The 20,236-nt window shown below is 40.3% G+C and overlaps 1 protein-coding gene across 1 annotated transcript in view; it reads left to right on the plus strand.

The window, feature by feature from the left end:
* The window catches only part of TXNRD1 (thioredoxin reductase 1), a 46,851-nt gene extending 30,673 nt beyond the window's left edge, over positions 1-16,178 (plus strand). The window contains exons 9-17 of the mRNA XM_069973671.1: positions 2,132-2,247; positions 2,557-2,782; positions 3,500-3,589; positions 3,795-3,871; positions 5,923-6,079; positions 8,225-8,332; positions 8,728-8,823; positions 12,390-12,524; positions 14,822-16,178. Coding sequence (XP_069829772.1) covers positions 2,132-2,247; positions 2,557-2,782; positions 3,500-3,589; positions 3,795-3,871; positions 5,923-6,079; positions 8,225-8,332; positions 8,728-8,823; positions 12,390-12,524; positions 14,822-14,884 — 1,068 coding nt within the window. The 3' untranslated portion in view covers positions 14,885-16,178. The remainder of the gene's footprint in view (positions 1-2,131; positions 2,248-2,556; positions 2,783-3,499; positions 3,590-3,794; positions 3,872-5,922; positions 6,080-8,224; positions 8,333-8,727; positions 8,824-12,389; positions 12,525-14,821) is intronic.
* The last annotated feature ends 4,058 nt before the right edge of the window (positions 16,179-20,236 follow it).

The raw sequence follows: 20,236 nt of genomic DNA on the forward strand, positions 1-20,236 counted from the left end.
GCCTCCCAGCAATGACGGCTGTTGGTACATTATTCTAGTTTGGGTTACTAATTGCCCTTTAGATGCGGCTTTGTTGAAAAGTCCATTGAATTTAATAGTAAAAACAAAGAAAGAACGGTGATAAAAGAACAACTAATAAAAAAAGTCTGCTGTTTGCAAAACATGTCTGAAAATAATGAACATGAACATTATTTTGACGTCCGTAGCAATAACGTACATTATTCAATACATTGTGTGCATTGGACGTCCATCTTTCATCAGTAAGGGGTGACACGGCCCCTCTGCTGCCACCAATGGCTGTTTCGGGACTATATGGCTGCAGAAGCCCCAAGCCCTGGTCTTGACACAGCTACATATTGCTAATTGTGAGTCTCCCCAAATGTTTTTTTTTTAAGGTTTTTTAGCATTAGAATAGACTTTACAGTTGGGGAAGCAGCCTGTGTCAGTGATGCAGCACAATGTAGCAGAGCTAACGGGGATAACTATCACTAACTGCCTGCTTTGCTTCTCTCTGCTACAGCTGCAGCATTCCTTACATAGACTGCTTCCCAAACTGTAAAGTCTGTTCTAGAACCATTATGCAATAAAATAGAAATTAGAGGAGGCTCTCGATCGGTGGTATTCTCTTTAACTTCTAAGACCAAAAAATATTTGTATTGAGAAAGAAATGGTCATAAACATACATTCAACCATAAGTTTCATATACTTATATAAAATAGTGGCTGAAAAAAAAAGTTAACAGTGGGTATATTGCTATATAGATAAATGAATACATGAGTATATGGGCTGGTAGTACAGTAACACAGAAATGCAGACTAGGGCTACGGTTATACAACTTCTTCTGTAGACAAAAGGAGCATTTTTTAATAATGACCAATTTTCATGATCATATTTATGGCCGTCATTATAAAATAACGGCAGTTTAAAAAAAAAGAATGGCTGTTTTTTAGCCTAAAATAAACCTAGCATCATTGGATTCACATGTCTGGAATGCCGCTGACACTGAACAACGTACCTACACGCTCCCCACATCGTCGCTGCTGACTGCCATGCTAGTTTGCCCAGCCATCTACCTACTGTCCATATCATTGTTGATTCGCATTATCACCCATAACACAGACTCCTAGAAAAAGCTGTCACTACCTTCAAAATATACAGTCTGTGATTTCACAGTTTCTTAATAAGATATGCACAAGAGCAATAGCAACTGAACACTGTTTCTACTTGGTCATTTCAGCATTAAAGTGGATCATATGTACAAGATGAAGTCCTATTTCCACTTAACTACAATTCCTAAATGCTATTTCTCACTTCACAGTAAATTATTAATGACCGTCATTATCAAACAACGTCCATTTTTTTGCCTAAAAAGACATTGTGGGAACAATGCCTTAAAGTGACACTGTCACCTACTTTTTGCATTCTGACATCTCTACTCAGGTGTAAAGGGTAAATTTAGCGGTTTTCATACCTTTTTTTTACATCATATGTCATGGTGCTTGTTGAAGTAAAAAGTCATCTTTTATCACCTGCAGATTGTGTTAAGTGGGCGGGGCCTCGTGGCATTAGCGCCACTTAGCCCCGCGCACAACGCCATAGTTGGCCCCGCCCCCTCGCCGGCCATTGGAACAGGCTGGCCGAAAGGTCTAGACCTCACCCGCTTTACGTTGACCAACCAATGGGTGTCAGGGGGGCGGGGCTAAGTGGCGCTAATGCCGTGAGGCCACGCCCACTTAATACAATCTACAGTTGATAAAAGGAAACTTTTTACTTGAACAAGCACCATGACTTGTGATATGAAATAAGGTATGAAAACCACTAACTTTACCCTTTACACCTGTGTAGAGATGTCAAAATGCACAAAGGGGGGTGACAGTGTCACTTTAAGCTATGTTTTATAGTTGATATACAAAGTTACCACTTTTTCTTGGGTACATCCTGCACAGTTCATATACACCTGTATAGTTAATATAACATCATCAGTATATTCCTTTTGGTGGTATCCAAAGTCTAGATTAAGGTCTTAAGAAAGAAAGTAATAAATGATTAAATAAGAAACAATTAGGTAAAAGTTTACAGGCATTTTTTTGATGGAACCTTCAATTCCTTATCTCTCTCTTTTTTTTTTAAGTCAACCAATTCAAAAGGAAAAGTGAAGTATTTTACAGCAGAAAAATTTCTCATAGCTACTGGAGAAAGGCCACGTTACCTTGGAATACCTGGTGACAAGGAATACTGCATCACAAGGTATCAGTAACAACTATTTGCTATAGAGAGTTAAGTTGCTATGTATCGCTGCTGGATATTTACATAAGACCATAGCTGTATATGTCATAATAATCAGATTATTATGTTTCTCAGCAGATCTGCATGATGTTAAACAGCACAAGTATAAAATAATACAAATAACATAGTCCAATATTAGAAATGTAGCATTTTAACATATCACACTCACCACTGCTGCTACTATACTTATGATGTATGATAAAGAAGTCATATCAAATATCCAAGGAGAAAAAATTACAGCATTGACCACTGATTTTTATTTTATTTCAGTGATGACCTCTTCTCCTTGCCCTACTGCCCTGGAAAGACTCTGGTGGTTGGGGCATCCTATGTTGCACTGGAGTGTGCCGGATTCCTGGCAGGACTGGGGGTAGATGTTACGGTTATGGTGCGCTCAATTCTCTTGAGAGGTTTTGACCAGCAAATGGCTAATAAGATTGGAGAACACATGGAAGAGCATGGAGTGAAGTTTATCAAACACTTTGTGCCAACAAAGGTACAATCTAATTTAACAAACAATCCATTTATCTTATTGAAAAACTTGCACATTTAGGCTATGTTCACACTACGGATGAGACCGGCCGTTCCGTGACTCCGGCCGGGTCACGGAACGGCCGGTCTCAGCCCGGATCATCACGGATGATCTTTCCTCCGTGGAGCTCTGATGAGGGCGCATCAGCACGCGCCCGCATCAGAGCTTCCCATAGCCCACAGTGAAGCAAGCGGCCGGAGCCGTTCGCTTCACTGTGTGTACTCCCAGGTCCTTCTGCGGACGGAATTCATTGAATTCCGTCCGCAAATAATGGACCTGTCAGTTGTTTGCGGCGCCGCATGGGAACCGGCCGGAGCGTATACGATGTGTGTACGCTCCGGCCAGGATCCCATAGCAAACAATCCTATGTTCCACCCCGCAAATCTACGGCTGTAGTTCTGCGGCGAGAACTATGGACGTAGATTTACGTAGTGTGAACATAGCCTTAGGATAGTTGTAAAATTTATAAACGGACAAAAACAGAAAAAATTGTTGTGGGAACATAGCCATACACTTATATATCGATGCTGACCGGCACTGGGGATTTATTACTCTAGATATAATCTGTTTTCGAACGTGCAATTTTAATTAATTCTCCAGTTCATTCTTGTGTTTAGGATTACGATATCTTTAGTGGTGTCTAGATTGGATTCTGCCTAACATGCTATATTTTCTCTGTAGATAGAGCAGATAGAGGCAGGAACGCCTGGGAAATTGAAAGTTACATCTCAGTCAACTGATGGAACAGAGATTATGGAAGAATACAACACCGTAAGTAATGAATACATTAATTATTATCCCGTCTAATACAAGAAGCAAAGAAAATACACGTAGCACATCAATAGGAATGTGTAGGAATGTGTTTAGCTAGATGGCCAATGTAAAGCAAAGGTCTGTCACTTTATTAAACTTTCATTGTGTGTATTGGCTTTATCTTTAATACCACATTAATAAGACATTTTACAATGCTTTTTAGGTTTTACTAGCTATTGGAAGAGATGCATGCACAAGAAGAATTGGACTGGAAATACCTGGAGTAAAGATCAATGAAAAGTACATTTCAACTTTTGTTTTATATTAAAGATTACAATAATTTTTTTTTTAAATAGCAGTCATGTACTAATAAATTAGAGCTTACAGTATAGGTTGCTTCTCTAAAGTTTGCTGCATGGATATTTAAAGAGGTATTTAAAGAGGATCTATCAGCAGGTTGGATGAATCTAACCGCTGATATGTCCCTACTGCACAGGAGATGCGAGGAAGAAGGTATATCTTTTATTTTCCTGCTCATCGATATTCTGGTGCACTGGGACACCCGTTAGGAGCAGTACCCACCCCCATAGTGCTGATGCGCCCCGGATGGCCTGCTCTGTTCTAATAATAATCATTGGAGCAGGCCTGCCGGAGGCGGGCCGGTTTGGCGCTATGGGGGCGGGAAGTGCTCCTAATGGGTGCCCCAATGCTCCTAATGGTCTCACCAGACCATGGAGCACACAACTAACTGCACCAGGACAGCACTGAGGAGGAAGGTAAGTGACATATCTTCATCCTCAGCGTCTCCTCTGCAATAGGGACATATCAGCAGGTTAGTTTCGTCTAACCTGCTGATAGTTCCCCTTTAATATTTGCGCAGATACTGTAAGCAATACAAATCTGTACATTTTTTAAATTATGATCATGAATTATTCTTATAGGCATATAGATGGTTACAGTGCACCAGAATGCAAACATTTATTTTTTGCCTCCACAGCCTGATAAAGATGGTACTTTAGGAAAGTGCAAAATTGTATGCTATATAATAGTTTTGTACCAGCTGTTGGCAGATCTTATAGAAGAGAACCTTTTCTTTTAATGTAATGTTTGTACATACAAAAAGGATACATACAAAACATACATATCTTTATCAGGGCTGCACAACTTAATGTGGCTCATACTCATGCATATAGGGGTATTCCAATAGCTGTTAGCACTTATCCTCTATAAGGCTTAAATACCCCTTTAAACACTGTTCTAAGATAAAGCATTCTAAGGGAAATCAGGGATTAAACAACTTTCATATTGAAAGTTTTGACTTTTGCATAGTTTCCCATACAGTCTGCCTCCAAAACATGGTGGTAGGTTAAACAGTTTTCTATAAAATTGCTCTCAAGTTTGTGACAATGGTAAAAATGCTGCATTATTCTATTTATTATACAGAATATTCCTATTCTTACTATTCAGTCTATTCACATGTCACTATGATTTACCCTATACCATGAGCTGCAACATGTACTAGTGCTTAATATTATGTTTTCCTCCATGCCTGGATGTCTGCTGGCCAGGCTGTAAATGTGAAATAAACAATTTTCAGAAATGCTCTGTATGCTAATTAGGTAGTCCTTTCGCCGTGCAGCTTTCTGAAGTTGTCACCCCTGGCTGCAATCATGGCCACTCAGGCACTAATCACATCTATGCAGACGTGATTATGCATGAATGACAGCCCAGGCACAGTCCCTGCTCCCACTCTGCTCCCTGAACTCTTGCACAGATGCAGGGTTCAGGGAGCAGACTGGCAATGTTGGTCCCTGTTCTGGCTGTCAATCACCCCTAATTACGCCCAAGTAGCTGTGAGTAGGTGTGAGAACAGCCAGGAGTGCGATGGCTACTTCAAAAAGCTGCACACCAAAATGACTACTTGGCCCCAAATAGCATACAACGCGGGACATTTATAAAATAAATTTTTTCCAGATTTACAGCCGAGCCAGCTGCATTACATGCCAAGTTCAATCTGAGAAACAGGTTCCCTTAAATAGGGTTGGCTTTAATATTGTAAGTATTGGTAATAACATGGCACATACTGGTATTGTAGTCCATGCCATTCACTTTAATCAGCTGATCGGCAGGGATTCAGGAGTCAGAGCCCAACAAAGCAGATATTGTTGTTCTAAGGACAGGACATCAATATAAAAGTCCTTGAAAACAAACTTTATTAGTAAATAATACACTAGGCAAGGGAATCCAACAATATATGGTATCTTTTATCTGGTTTGCCAATATAGTAGAGTTAATAAACTGTGTTTCCTTTTAATAAAAAGATTGTAACGTTTATCTGATATGTTTTTCAGGACAGGAAAAATACCAGTTAATGATGAAGAGCAGACAAACGTACCCTACATCTATGCGATTGGAGATATTCTAGAAGGAAAGTTGGAACTTACCCCAGTAGCTATCCAAGCAGGTCGCTTATTAGCCAGAAGACTATATGGAAACTCAAGCCTAAAGGTCAGTTTTAATACACGATAGCCTCAAAGTCCGACTAATATATTTTGTTTTCTATTTATCTATTTATCCTATTTATCTATTTATTCCTATTTACTTAGATCTATAATCTAATCAAAAAGCCCAAATAACCAAAGCTAAATGTAATATTTCTAAAGAGGAAGCAATGGGTTTCAGTTGTATTGTAACTGCTCCCCCTTCTCTGAATAGGTCTTTTTTTTTAATCCTTAGAAATTGTAACTATTTAATTTAAAATGGATTTACTGGCAAAAACTGTTGGATAGGCCATCAATAGCTGATCAGTGGGGTGCTGATGAACTACCCCCTTATATATGACCATCCACCAATCATATAGCTCAGGGCATCTGTCCTCAGCAGGAGTAGCAGCTGCTAGTGTAACCTCATTGTTGCTGCTGTTCCTTGCATCTTTGCTTACACAGCATCTTGCAAACCCAGAGTATCAGTAACCCCTTCTCTCCTCCACGTACCATCTATAGTACTAAGTTAGCCTGTTTAGTGCATTTTTATGATCACTAGGTCATGGCATAGCAGTAAAGGCAGTAATTAACCCTTTGAGGACCAGGCCCAAAATGACCCAGTGGACCGCGCAAATTTTGATCTTAGTGTTTTCGTTTTCCCCTCCTCCCCTTCTAAGAGCTCTAGCACTGTCAGTTTTCTATCTACAAGGCATGTAAGTGCTTGTTTTTTACAGGAATAGTTGTACTGTGTAATGGCGTCATTCATTTTACCATAACATGTAGGATGGAATTCCAAATATATTATTTATGAAGATATAAATAGGTGAAATCGTAAATAAGAATGCAATATGGTAACGTTTGGGGGGTTCCTGTGTCTACGTAATGCACTATATGGTAACAGCGACATGATACTATTACTCTATAGGTCAGCCCGAACACAACCATATGCAGGTTACACAGATTCTCTAATGTTATATATGTATTTTTTAATGAAATCCTTTTTTTTGGCAATTAAATATTAATAAAATGGGCCTATTGTGACGCTTATAACGGTTTTATTTTTTCACCTACGGGGCTGTATGGGGCGTCATTTTTTCCGCCATGATCTCTAGTTTTTATTAATACCATATTTGTGAAGATCGGACGTTTTGATCACTTTTTATTGATTTTTTTTAATATATAATGTAACATAAAATCAGTAATCTGCGCACTTTTTCCCCTCTTTTCGTGTACGCCGCTAACCGATCACAATGACGCTTGTTATATTTTAATAGATCGGACAATTACGCACGCTACGGTATATTATATGTTTATCTATTTATTTATTTTTATATGTTTTATTTATATAATGGGAAAGGGGGGTGATTTAGACTTTTATTGGGGGAGGGGCTTTGGGGTAGTGTAATAGTGATTTGAACTTTTTTCTTTTACACTTTTGAAGTCCCTTTGGGGGACTTCTACATTCACTACTTTGATTTTTACACTGACCATTGCTATGCCATAGGCATAGCATTGATCAGTGTTATCGGCGATCTGCTCATTGAGCCTGCCTGTGCAGGCTCAGTGTAGCAGATCGCCGATCGGACCGCACGGAGGCAGGTGAGAGACCTCCGGCAGTCCGTTTCAACGATCGGGACCCCCGCAGTCACACTGCGGGGGTCCCGATCGGTAAGTGACAGGGGACTCCCCCTGTCACTTACACTTAAACGCCGCGGCGTTTAAGGGGTTAATGACACGCGGCAGCGCGATCGCTGCAGCGTGTCATTACCGGTGAGGTCCCGGCTGCTCACTGCAGCCGGCCCCCACCTGCTATGAAGCGCGCTCCGCTCCGGAGCACGCTTCATAGCGGGAGAACCACCCAGGACGTAAGGTTACGTCATGGGTCGTCTGGGGACAGACTTCCATGACGTAACCCTACGTCCAGGGTCGTCTAAGGGTTAAAGGGAAGAAGTGCCTGTGTTTACTACTGGCAAACAACTGAGCTCTGGTTACACCCCCTGTATAGAGAGAATGAGAATTACCTGGGCACCTTGGAGAGGACTCTATACAGCTGAGTAACAGCAAAAGTTTACCTTAAAACACTCTGGAAGGTTATTGTAACAAAACCAGACAAGTTCTAAAAATCTTTTGAAACACAGTTACTCTTTAATGCATGTTTTATCTCTCACAGTGTGACTATGTAAATGTGCCAACAACAGTATTTACTCCTCTGGAATATGGTGCCTGTGGTTTATCTGAGGAGAATGCCATATTAAAGTATGGAGAGGAAAATATAGAGGTAAGAAATACATAAAAAAGTGTGCTCTTTTCATCATTAAAAACTGCAACTAAAATTATTGTTATGGGCAACTGCTCTAATTTTCACCTACCCATTAGGAAACAGATTGGGCATTCAATACAAATAATTTCACTTGCATTCTACTAGCTTAGGAAAACTGTAATGCATTTGTTATTTGTGTTTGAAAAGAAAATGGATGCAAAATAATGATAGTACAAACCTAAGTTAGGCTACAATTAATACTTTATTTTGCTGTACTCTGCTTCCACTACTACAATTTGCAATGTTACAGAAATCAAAAAATTTACCCACCCAGTGTATGCATTCCAGTTTCTTTGGGCTTTATATTGTATTTTTTTGCTTTTGTCTAAAGCTCAGCAAATGGTATTTTGTAGGTTTACCACAGCTATTTCTGGCCTCTGGAATGGGCTGTTCCAGCAAGAGACAACAACAAGTGTTATGCAAAAGTTATCTGCAACATAAAAGACAATGTAAGTAAAAAAAAAAGTCTTACAACAGTTTAAAGCTTAAAGGGGTTGTCTGGTGATGCTTAGATTTCTAAATGGGGTCAGGCTGGCTAAAAAAAAAAAATAAGCGTTGCCTGATGCTTTGCTACTGCTTATTGCCCTGGTCCCTAGTCCACTGCCTACTCCCTAGTCCCTAGACATAAATATCTGATCTGTTGATCGCTAAGCTGTGGAATAGACTACTTCTGGAGTGGGTAGAGGCAGTGAGTTTAGGACTTTAAAAAAGCTTTGACAATTTCTTAGAAAACAATTACAAATACTTATGTAAACTATAGACTTCTTATTTTGAATTTAGAGCAGATTGGTATATACCTTATGGGTAGTGTTGCGCGGACAGGCAGAACTGTTCGGGTTTGGCAAAGTTCTCCAAACACTAACACTCGCAGTTTGACTCTGGGCAGCTGCAGAAGGTGTTCTGGAAAAAAAGGATACAGCTCTGAATGTTCCGAGAACATTGCTGAGCCCAAACAGTTCAATCTCTACACTTAACACTACTTATGGGTTTCTTATATTAATGTGGAAGGGGGACAAAATTTTAACGTTACCCTTCCCCAGCAAACATTTTTCTTTTTTTTAAGTAATTATCATTTTTTATTTATTTATTTATTTTTTTTATGTAACTATGTTGGTTTTTGCTTTACCAATTATCTAGGTTCTCATCATGTATTTTTATACTTTTCAGCACTTGGACAGCTCTGTAAGAGCTTGCAGGGAACATAATATTTTGCTACTTGATCAGATAGATACATGTGTATTTACTGCTCTCAGTCAGAGGCACAGCAGTTCCCATCCATAGAAACATCAGAAACGGTTTAAACTTTGACTTTCCTATTACATGCAGCCATTGTATAAGCCAAAGCAATTAATACAGCCTGTAGGTGTTTAATTACATTTTCTGCAAGACAGATTGCAATGTCATCCATTCATTGTGTCCCAGCTTGTGACATAACCTTTCTTTCTGTCTTCTCTTGATGAAGACTAAATTATGTTCTTAGAATTACCCTTAAACTGCTGCAATAAAATGCATTTCCAGTAACTAAAGTAAATACATATGGTTGCCTCTGACCATAGGATTTTATCATCATATGCGCTGGTGTTTTATGATAGGTAGCAATTATTGCTTTCTCCCCTAACCTGACATATCACATGAATTAACATAATAAAGGACTAGTGCCTATGACTTTTACTGCTGTCATCTAAACTGAGCCTGCATTTTTCTAAAGTGAAGACTTCATAAGACTTAATAAAGTCTGTATTTTGTAATACAGTCTGTAAAAATGTGCCTAGATGGGGATAATAAAATCACCTATCCATCATCATCAATTTTAGAATTCAGTTTGGCATCACATCAGATATCTATGGTATGAATTTCAACGTTATATAAGGGAGAAAAAAAAGAAAGAAATGAAATAACCATTCTCCTTGGAAAGTGTCTGTCACCTTGCACCATTCACCTGTGTTGTGCTGCCTATGGTAATGTGACAGGCCATAATAATAAAGATGATGAATCGAATGCAGGAGAACAGCATCAATTCTACTAACCTGACTGGTGAAGGCTGTTGACCCTCATAAAACATGCTGACTTATGTGCTGCATGTCCAGGGTAGTGATTGCCCTGGAGATTGGATGCTTAGCACATAGTGACTGTTCCTCAGTGATCAAGTACATCAGCAGAACGTGGCAATAATTGTACACTTAGAACTAATTGAAGATTTTGTAGAAAATGCTGACGTTTCAATATCATTCCAGGGAGAAGTAATTCCCCTGTAACTAAATTTGTGAGTAGATTGGTTAGAAGCACAAGTACAATTTTTCTTTTTTTTTTCCCTTCTGATTACAATATTAGAAAATTACCAATTTGTACAATGTTAATTTATTTTTATATTTTAACCAAAGACCCATTTACTGGTTTATAACATAAAGTGAATGACAACGTTTTAACACCATGCAAGGACAGGGACAATAAATCTAATTGAATTTGTCATTAAGGAGTACTTATAGGCTTACTGCATACTTGTTACATTTTAAAAAAGAAACTCTCAACTCACTAAGGAATCAGATTACATGCTACCCATAGAAGTCTACAGTGAGGGGAAGGGTTAAGGAGGTGTGAGCTGCTGGAGAGTGATAGAGGCACAGGGAGGCACAGATCGGTGGCTGCAACTGGTAGCAAGTGTCATATCTTACTTAACCGAGCCACGGTTAAAAAAAACGGACCGACTTCCCCATAATGGCGCTGTTCTATCCGTGGGTCATATTAAAAGAGGATGTACCTGATAGTACATACTCTTTAAGGGCTTTATTCACAGCAGCACTGCGCATTACTGCTGTATGATGTCCTCAATGCTGCTGCTGTTTCTGAGGGTATACTGTGGAACTGAGCTGAGAACTCTGATAATTGCTTGCATAGTAGAAACTTAAAAAAAATAAAAATAAATAAAATTGAAAAAATATCAGCTATAAGTCACACAGTTACCAGAAATACTTCTATCACTAATGTACACATACAAAAAGTCTGTAAGGACATGTATGTTTGTTGTTCACTGTATAAACAATGTACAATGAACAATTATCTTAATTTTTTGTATCAGATCAATGGAACTCCTAGGTAATGTTATGTTAAGAATCTTTATTTTAAGAATCTCAGGTTCATAATGAATTAATTTGAAGTGTCAATAAAGCGACTCTGCACGCCCCAAACCGCTTGTACCTTCGGATAGCTGCTTTTAATCCACGATCTGTCCTGTGGTCCGGCAGGTGATGCAGTTATTGTCCTAAAAAACAACTTTTAAACTTGCACCCCGTGCCCAATGGGTGTGGTCTAGATTGTGAATGTATTCGGCTGGCACACTCTTTCTGTACCTCCTCCCCACCCTCCTCATTATTAGGAATGCTCCAGGCAGATTGTCTCCTATTTGTCAGCTGTGTGAATTCTGAACATGGGCTGGATCGTTAAAGGGACACTGTCACCCCCTTTGTGCATTCTGACATCTCTACACAGGTGTAAAGAGGAAATTTTGCGTTTTTAATACTTTATTTCATATCATACGTCATGGGGCTTGTTCAAGTAAAAAGTCATCTTTTATCAACTGCAGATTGTGTTAAGTGGGCGGGGCCTCACAACAGTAGCGCCACTTAGCCCTGCTCACAATGGCACCATTGGCCCCACCCCCTTGACACCCATTGGTTGGCCGACGTAAAGGGGGTGGGGTCTAGACCTTTCGGCCATCCTGTTCCAATGGCTGACTAGGGGGCGGGACCAACTGTGACGTTGTGGGCGGGGGTAAGTGGCAAAGTAAGGGCAAAGATACTTGGCAAGGGCTGCAATTTTAAAACTGTTTTTAGGACAATAACTGCATTACCTGCCGAACAGACCCCAGGACAGATCTTGGATTAAAAACACCTATCCGAAAGTACAAGGGGTGTGGGGGGGGGGGGGGTCAGATTGTGGGTACAGAGTCGCTTTAACCTTGTTTTTGTTGTATTCATGTTAGTTTTCTATAATGTTTCTTATTTTATTTCTCTAACAGGAAAGAGTGGTGGGTTTCCATGTCCTTGGCCCTAATGCTGGAGAAATTACACAAGGGTTTGCAGCTGCCATGAAATGTGGTCTCACCAAAGAACAATTGGACTGTACAATCGGAATACATCCAGTATGCGCAGAGGTTAGTGCTAGGAATATGATATTTCATCTTATTGTTTGTATATAGATGTTCAAGATCATAAGTTATAATAGGATGTTGGTATGCATGTCACATAACAGTAGCCAGCAATAAAGACAGAGCTGAAAATAGAACTGCAGAGCATGTTCTTTTCCAAGACAAGCAGGACGAACCTTAGAAATGATAGCAGTTACTTGTCTCATTTGAAGTCAGTGCTTGGAGAAAAAGAATATTGGTCCTAAATTATAAAATGCCGATGACAGGACAGCCACATAGCTAATGGGGTGCCAGTCTTCAAGATAGGGGTCAGAAAGTGATCCTAGAAACTATAGGCTAGTAAGTCTAACGTCTATTATGGGTAAAGTATTTGAGGGTTCTAAGAGATTCTGTTCTGTAGTATCTTCATGAAAATAATCTTATAACAATGCACTAGCATGGATTTATGAGGGATTGACTAATCAGACTAATCTAATCAGCTTCTATGAGGAGGTCAGTTATAGACTGGACCTGGGGGAAGCTGTTGACATTCCATATCTGGACTTTTCAAAGGCATTTGATACTGTGCCACATGAAAGGTTGGTCTATAAATTAAGCATGCTGGGACTTGGGGAAAATATATGTAAATGGGTAACTGGGTGAGTGATAGGAAACAGAGGGTGGTTATTGTTGGAACATACTCGGATTGGGTCTCAGTTACTAGTTACTAGGAGAATAATATAGTATTACAGAGGGATTTGGAGAAGCTAGAGGCTTGGGCGGAGAAATAGCAAACTAAGTTTAATAAAACTACTGTTTTGGGCAAGTTGTGACCCAGGTGCCCAGACATCACAATTAGGCCCTTGTCAAGGTCATTCAGACTTCCAATACATTCACTTCATGAACTGACTGTTCATTGTAAGTTTAATACATCTTACCCCTTGGTAGGTGCCACTTTTAATATGTGATTTGTTATCCATCCATATGATATGTTAATCCATGTGATTCAATTCACTTGGCTGATTGGGATATATATATATATATATATATATATATATATATATATATATATATATATATATAGTTCAGTGTTTCATCTTGAATGCATACACAGTTGTTTAGATATGGAAAGCTGTGCCTCATGAGGACACTTACAGAAAGCATATCAAACAAGATTGGTAGACAAACTTAATGTTGTCCTTGTCAGAGCAGTGCATTGATGCTTCCACAAGAGATGTCTTTGATAAAATTAATTGAGGTTTTTGAACAACCCCAGGCAGGACCATGTAGCATTCTCTAATCATTCTACTACAATGGCTCTCTAGTCAGCTAATACCATGCAGCACAACACATTGCACAATATTAGACGTATACATTATATTGGGTTTCACACTAGAGCTATGGGGATCCAGCAGGAAGCCCTTGTCACTAGGTATAACTGAACACTATAGGTGAGATACCCCATATACAAAGCCACACCTGCACTCCATTCATACAGTCTTCAATGAAGTATTTTTGTACTATGGTAAAGCAGACTTGTCAGCAGCTTGTTTGTTAATATGTACATAAGGCTTAAGTGACAATGGACACGTTGCCCATCACTATAAGGGCCCAGATTTATACCTACTCCCCCGATGAATAGAGAACATGGTCTGGCTAAGGGCCGTATTACATGGCCAGATCACTAATGTAAATGAACGCAGATCTGCTAGAGACGGTTTCTGAAGTGACTGACGGTTCAGCCAATCACTGGCTAAAACAGGACCGCATCGGGGCCAGTTAAGCAGCTTCAGTGGCAGTGGCGGGGAGTGGGCAGGACTTAAAAATTCACCAGGGAGCGTTGACAGGTATGTATACAGTTGATCATCGTCTTTATTACATGGAGCGATATTCTGCCGATTCAGCCTGATTATTCGTAATTGAAATTCAACACACCAAATAATGTCTGAGCCTGTCCTTAGGCTGTAGGTATTCTGGTTGTTGCTTATAATACTAAAATGTACCTTTAAAAAGTTTTCCTTTATATTGGTATAAAGGATGCAACTAGCGAGAGAACAATGCTTAAAGAAATTCTCGCAGTGTAGACATTTTCCCTTGATTTGTGTGAGACATCTCAGTAATTGTTGTTCATCTTTGATAGCAGAGAAATGAAACAATTTGCGGTTTCTTCCAATGATGCAATATGTCTGCATTTGCCTGCAAACATAAAATTATCCAGAAGTGTTTACTTTTGTATTCATCACTGCATTCAGGAATAATCATAGCTCCTTGCTGGGAAAAAATTGAAGATGTATTCTAAATAGCAACATAATCTCTCCTTTCAGATATTCACCACCCTAAGTGTGACAAAGCGGTCTGGAGGAAGCATTATACAGGCTGGATGCTGAGGTTAAACCCTGCTGTTTGTTGCTGGTGCCATTGTCTCACAAAGCAAGTGAGCTAAACTGAAGACAATGCCAAGGGAAGAGAATAAGGAACAACGACACGACTAAAGAACAAGAAGCTCATTAGCTTTGAGAATGGCAGCGAACAATACAGCTAGATTACTGGAAATAAGCTACTGCGGTGCACTCTCTTAGTGCTTTTGTGACGTCGCAACCCAAAGCCATATCTGGTGGGCTGTGGCTGAAAAACTGCATCTTTGGCTTATGGACACTGGGACATATGTTCCTAAATTTTCAGTGAAATCAGAACATTTTAATATCACAATTATCACAATTGTATACAAGTACATCTTATAGTGTCTAACAAAAAGGCCTATACTGTGCTTCCTACTTTCTTTACATAAACCAGGCAGCCAGAGAACGTACACTTACCCTGCAGTGCCCCTGAGGCAAAATGATGCCTTATTGTACATGGTCCCCATTGAATACAATGGACTGCTGTGTAATACATTAATGTATTGCGTTCCCCTTAGATCAATTATGTGGCCTGGATAGTTTGTGTAGCCTTTTAAAGTCATTGTTGTTTGTCACACCTACCCTTTTACACAAGGTCATATGTTGCCAATAACAATTACTGTATTAGCTGAAAGATCCAATTAGCCGAGGTGCGGTCATTCGCTCATATGTGAAAGGGCCTTAACTGATATGTATTACATATGAGGTAACCCCCCCCCCCTATAAAATTTTCCTCATAGAATATTTGAAATGGCTTTTCTAAATCAGGCAACCCAGATGCATTATGGATGAGATTTACCAAAAGGTGTAAAAACTACCCTGTATAAACTGTCTACAGCAACCAATTACAGCCCAGCTTTTAGTAAAATGAAAGCTGAGCTGTGATTGGTAGCTCTGGGCAGTTTACACCCGCACGCTTTTTCAGTTTATATGTTCTGTGATACAGAAATCTAGGGTAATCCCATACACTAATATTTTACCCACTATATTTTCATTTAAAGAGATATTGTCACTTCCTTTCCTATGGTGCCGATGTGTACAGGGATATGGGGCATGACGACCCTGAAGCCTACTAGCAGTTTACATAAGCATTTATTTAAGGTGTTTGTTACTATTTGTCTATTTTGCTTATAAATTATAATTCAATGCTGTGAAAACACCATACAGAAAATTATTGCTTCATACATATTATTTTTTGTGTGATTCATGTAAATGTATGAACATAGTGTTATATTGTAAATGAGCCGCAGAAGGGCAGTAGGTACATGTCAGTAACACAGAGCTGGCACAGCTTACTGTTATTGTAACTCATCCTATTCAAACACAGTACATACAACTTTAGTCACTGTAGCATTGTATTATTGTAACAACAACTGTGTATACTGGGTGCAGCAATCTATCACTTTGTGTATATGTTCTATGTCTTGAATATTGTGAATTAATATTTGTAAATTACAGTTCTATTTTGTTAAATAGTTATCTTGAGTTTCTAATAAAATTTGATTTTTGATAAACATTGTCTACCGGACTTGATTGGGCTGCACAAAGTAACACAAGGTTAATGGGCTAGAGAATTCCCCAGCCTCTAAAAGCCTCTTAATTTTTTTTTTGCCAAGGAGCACGCCAAGGGCACGTTTTTCATTATGGTCAAGCAACAAGCACAGCGCTGTTTGCTTGAACATTTTTTATTCCCTGTAGTTAAATCTTTTTGCACAATGTGCTGAGAGGACAGTTAAAAAGCATAAAAGAGAAAAAAGATTCCAAAGTCTTACTTACTGTCCAGCAGTGTTTGATGTTGGACAGTGATATACTAAGAATTCACAGATGCAATAAAAAATATTTAATAATACCAATCAGAATCTAAAGAAGCTTCCCCGCTGCGATTAATAACTTTTGACATGTGAAATGTCAAAAGTCACTACAAATGACAGTAGCGCTATAAGACATAAAAAAGCCTATCCGGCTATATCTAAAACCTTTATTGTCATTTTAAGTATGAAATCGATGGGCAGAATTATAAAGAAATGTCCACTTTGTTGCACCATTTAGCAATGTATGTCTATATACTGTATAATGTAAATCGTTGCGTACATACATCACTTACCTAACACCAGTGGCGTCGCTAGGCAGTTTTATTCCTCATGTCCCGGGTAAAATGCCTGCTGCCCCGGTTTTGCGAGCCAGATGTGGCTTGTTAGGGTGGTCTTCAGGTAAGACCTTCAGGTATATTGGATGGTAGCCAGATTGAAGGGGCATCTTGGCCAAGAAGGATGCAGACAACTCGAGATGGTTCTGAGTAGCAGCATGTTTATTGCAACAAAGTCATCTTCTTTTATACCCCTTGCGGGGTGTACACTTCATTAAACATTAACACAGAATCTTTAGGTATTTTCCATAGATGAAGTCATGTGATTATATCCGGTCATGCGCAGTGTGATCAATATGAGTAAACATCTTATTTGCAGAGTAAGGGAAATTAATAAGAATAACATCCAATCATGGTTGGTTAAAGGTTGGTATTGATCGATTCCCCGCTAATCAGTTTGTTACTGTTTATTCAATCAAGTTATCTTCAATTATGATGTCTCTGTAGCTCTCTATCAATGTTCTGTAGACCAGAACATAGATAAGTGTCCTGAGGATGGGTCAGAGTGGCCCAACCTGATGAGCAACATCAGCATTTTGTAAATCATGTGTTATTGAGAATCATATTAACACTATCCTCTCTGTGTCCTAAAATTATACTAAAGCCCCTCATCCCTGACAGGCTCTTTTGATGGCCGCATCTAACTTGCAGATCGCCGCTGCTGCCCGTCCGCCTCACCTACTAACATAGCACCCGGACGCACTCCTCCAATCCAATTAGCGCAGGGCCGCTACGGCGGGCCGTGGTGCACGCATCCAATCAACGCGTGCGCCACGGCCCGCCACAGTGGCACCACGCTCCTGCTCTGCTCTGATTGAATTGGAGGAGCACGTCCGGGCGCTACGTCGGGGGGGGGGGGGGCAGAATGTGAGGCTGTTGCTACTACCCCGCAAGGGGAGGCGTGGACTCTTACAAGTGAAGGTGAGGAGGCGAAGCATGGGGGGACGAAGGGGAGAAGCACTGGGGGGACGCAGGGGAGAAGCACTGGGGGGACGCAGGGGAGAAGCACGGGGGGAAGCAGGGGAAAAGCACGGGGGGACACAGGGCAGAAACACTGGGGGGACGCAGAGGAGAAGCACTGGGGGGACGCAGGGGAGAAGCACTGGGGGGACGCAGGGGAGAAGTACTGGGGGGACCAGGGGAGAAGCGCCTTTATTACTATGGTATGTACAGCAGATGCATTATTACTATATAGGAGGCACAGCAGAGGGCGCATTATTACTATATGGGAGGCACACTGGTGCATTATTACTATATGGTGGTACAGCAGGGGGCATTATTACTACATGAAGGGGACAGCAGGAGCCATTATTACTATATGGGGGCACAGCAGGAGGCATTAATACTATTTGCTTATGATGGCACTCAGAGGGCCCATGCCCCGGGTGTTTCAGGACCCTAGCAAAGCCCCTGCCTTACACTGGTCTTAAATCATAACTAGTGTTATACTCCAGAGCTGCAATAACAATCCTACTAATGGCCAATGAAAATAGTCAAAAAGTTCAATCTCTTTGCAGACACTGGGCTAGGAAAGGATGCTGAGAGAATTTAAACTGCAGCATGTTGTTAAAAGGTTGAATTTTTTTTACTATAACAAATATAGACTTTATTTTTCCAAAAGTATATTGAAAAGTTCTGCAATGATTGCTATATACTGTAGTTAGTCAGAGGTAAACAGAAGTATGCAATACCTAAAGTCAAAAAGCAACAGCAAAAAGACACTAATGACATTACAGTACTGAAGAGGTAGACAATTCTTAGCCAGAGGTTAAAGCGACTCTGTACTCACAATCTGTTCCCCCAAACCACTTGTTCCTTTAGATAGCTGCTTTTAATCCAAGATTTGTCCTGGGGTCCATTTGGCAGGTGATGCAGTTATTGTCCTAAAAAACTAACTTTTAAACTTGCAGCCCTGAGTCAAACTGGCGTGGCCTAGAAAAACCCATGCTTTAGCATTGTGACACCCCTCCGCCCCTCCTCACCATTAGGAATGCCCCTAGAACATTTTCTCCTGTCTGAACATTGCACGGATGCCTTAAAGATCCAGCCCATGTGCCCGGCTGACACAGGTGAGGAATAGTAGAAAATCTGCCTGGAGCATTCCTAATGATGAGGGGGGCAGGGAGGAGTGACAGAGAGGGTGTGCAAGCCTAATGCATACACAATCTAGGCCACGGCAGTTTGATACAGGGCTGCAAGTTTAAAAGTAGTTTTTTAGGACAATAACTGCATCACCTGCCGAACAGACCCTAGGACAGATCTTGGGTTAAAAGCAGCTATCAGAAGGTACAAGCGGTTTGGGGGGTCAGATTGTGGGTACAGAGTCGGTTTAAGGCTTGGAACCATGTTGGCAGGAAATCACAGGGGGTGAGTCCCCAAAATTCACCAGTCTCTGCTCACCTAGTAGGATTATACTCTATCTTTTGTAATATTACAGCAGAACCTTAAATAGTGGATAGTTAACCAAATCATGCATATTTTAGAGGTATTTTAAATGCAAAGTTTAAAGCAAATGTACCACCGATACATCGTTTTTTTTGTTTTTTTTACATGAATAGACTGGCGCACAGTTCCCATACATAGAGCTGTTCTATTGCCGAGCACCGGCCGTGCATGAAGCACTGGAGGAGGACCTGCAAGCCGCCAGTGTGACGATCTCCCCTCCCCTCTGTGTTACGGCTGCATTGATTCTAATGGAGCCGCATCACAGAGGGGAGGGCAGATCGTCACACCATGGGCTGGCCGCCTCCAGTGCTTCATGCACGGCTGGTGCTCAGCAATAGACCACAGTTCAGGAATCGGTCTGTGGTTAAAAAAAGGACTGCGGCACTGGCATCCCTGTGTCGGCACCGGTCTATTCATGTAAAAAGAAACCAAAAAGCGATGTACCGGTGGTACATTTGCTTTAAGTAAAGAGGTCCATAGACCCACATGCAGTTTTGAAATGTATTGATACAGCAGATGCGATAAAGCAGATGACAAAGCAGAAATAGCATTAGTGAGTATGCATTAGATGAGCAAAAAATTCTTCTTTAAAGTAATGTAAAGCTTTGCATTAGTGCCGTAATTCTGCATTATTTCCTAAATAGAGCCACTTCCAAGCAAATTGTCATTTGATATTTGCCAGTAGCAAAGCCTATAAAGACAATTTTTAATTTTCTGCACAGTGTTGTGTGTTATGAACCATATTATGG

The sequence above is a fragment of the Dendropsophus ebraccatus genome, chromosome 1, assembly GCF_027789765.1.
Source record: "Dendropsophus ebraccatus isolate aDenEbr1 chromosome 1, aDenEbr1.pat, whole genome shotgun sequence".
NCBI lineage: Eukaryota > Metazoa > Chordata > Amphibia > Anura > Hylidae > Dendropsophus > Dendropsophus ebraccatus.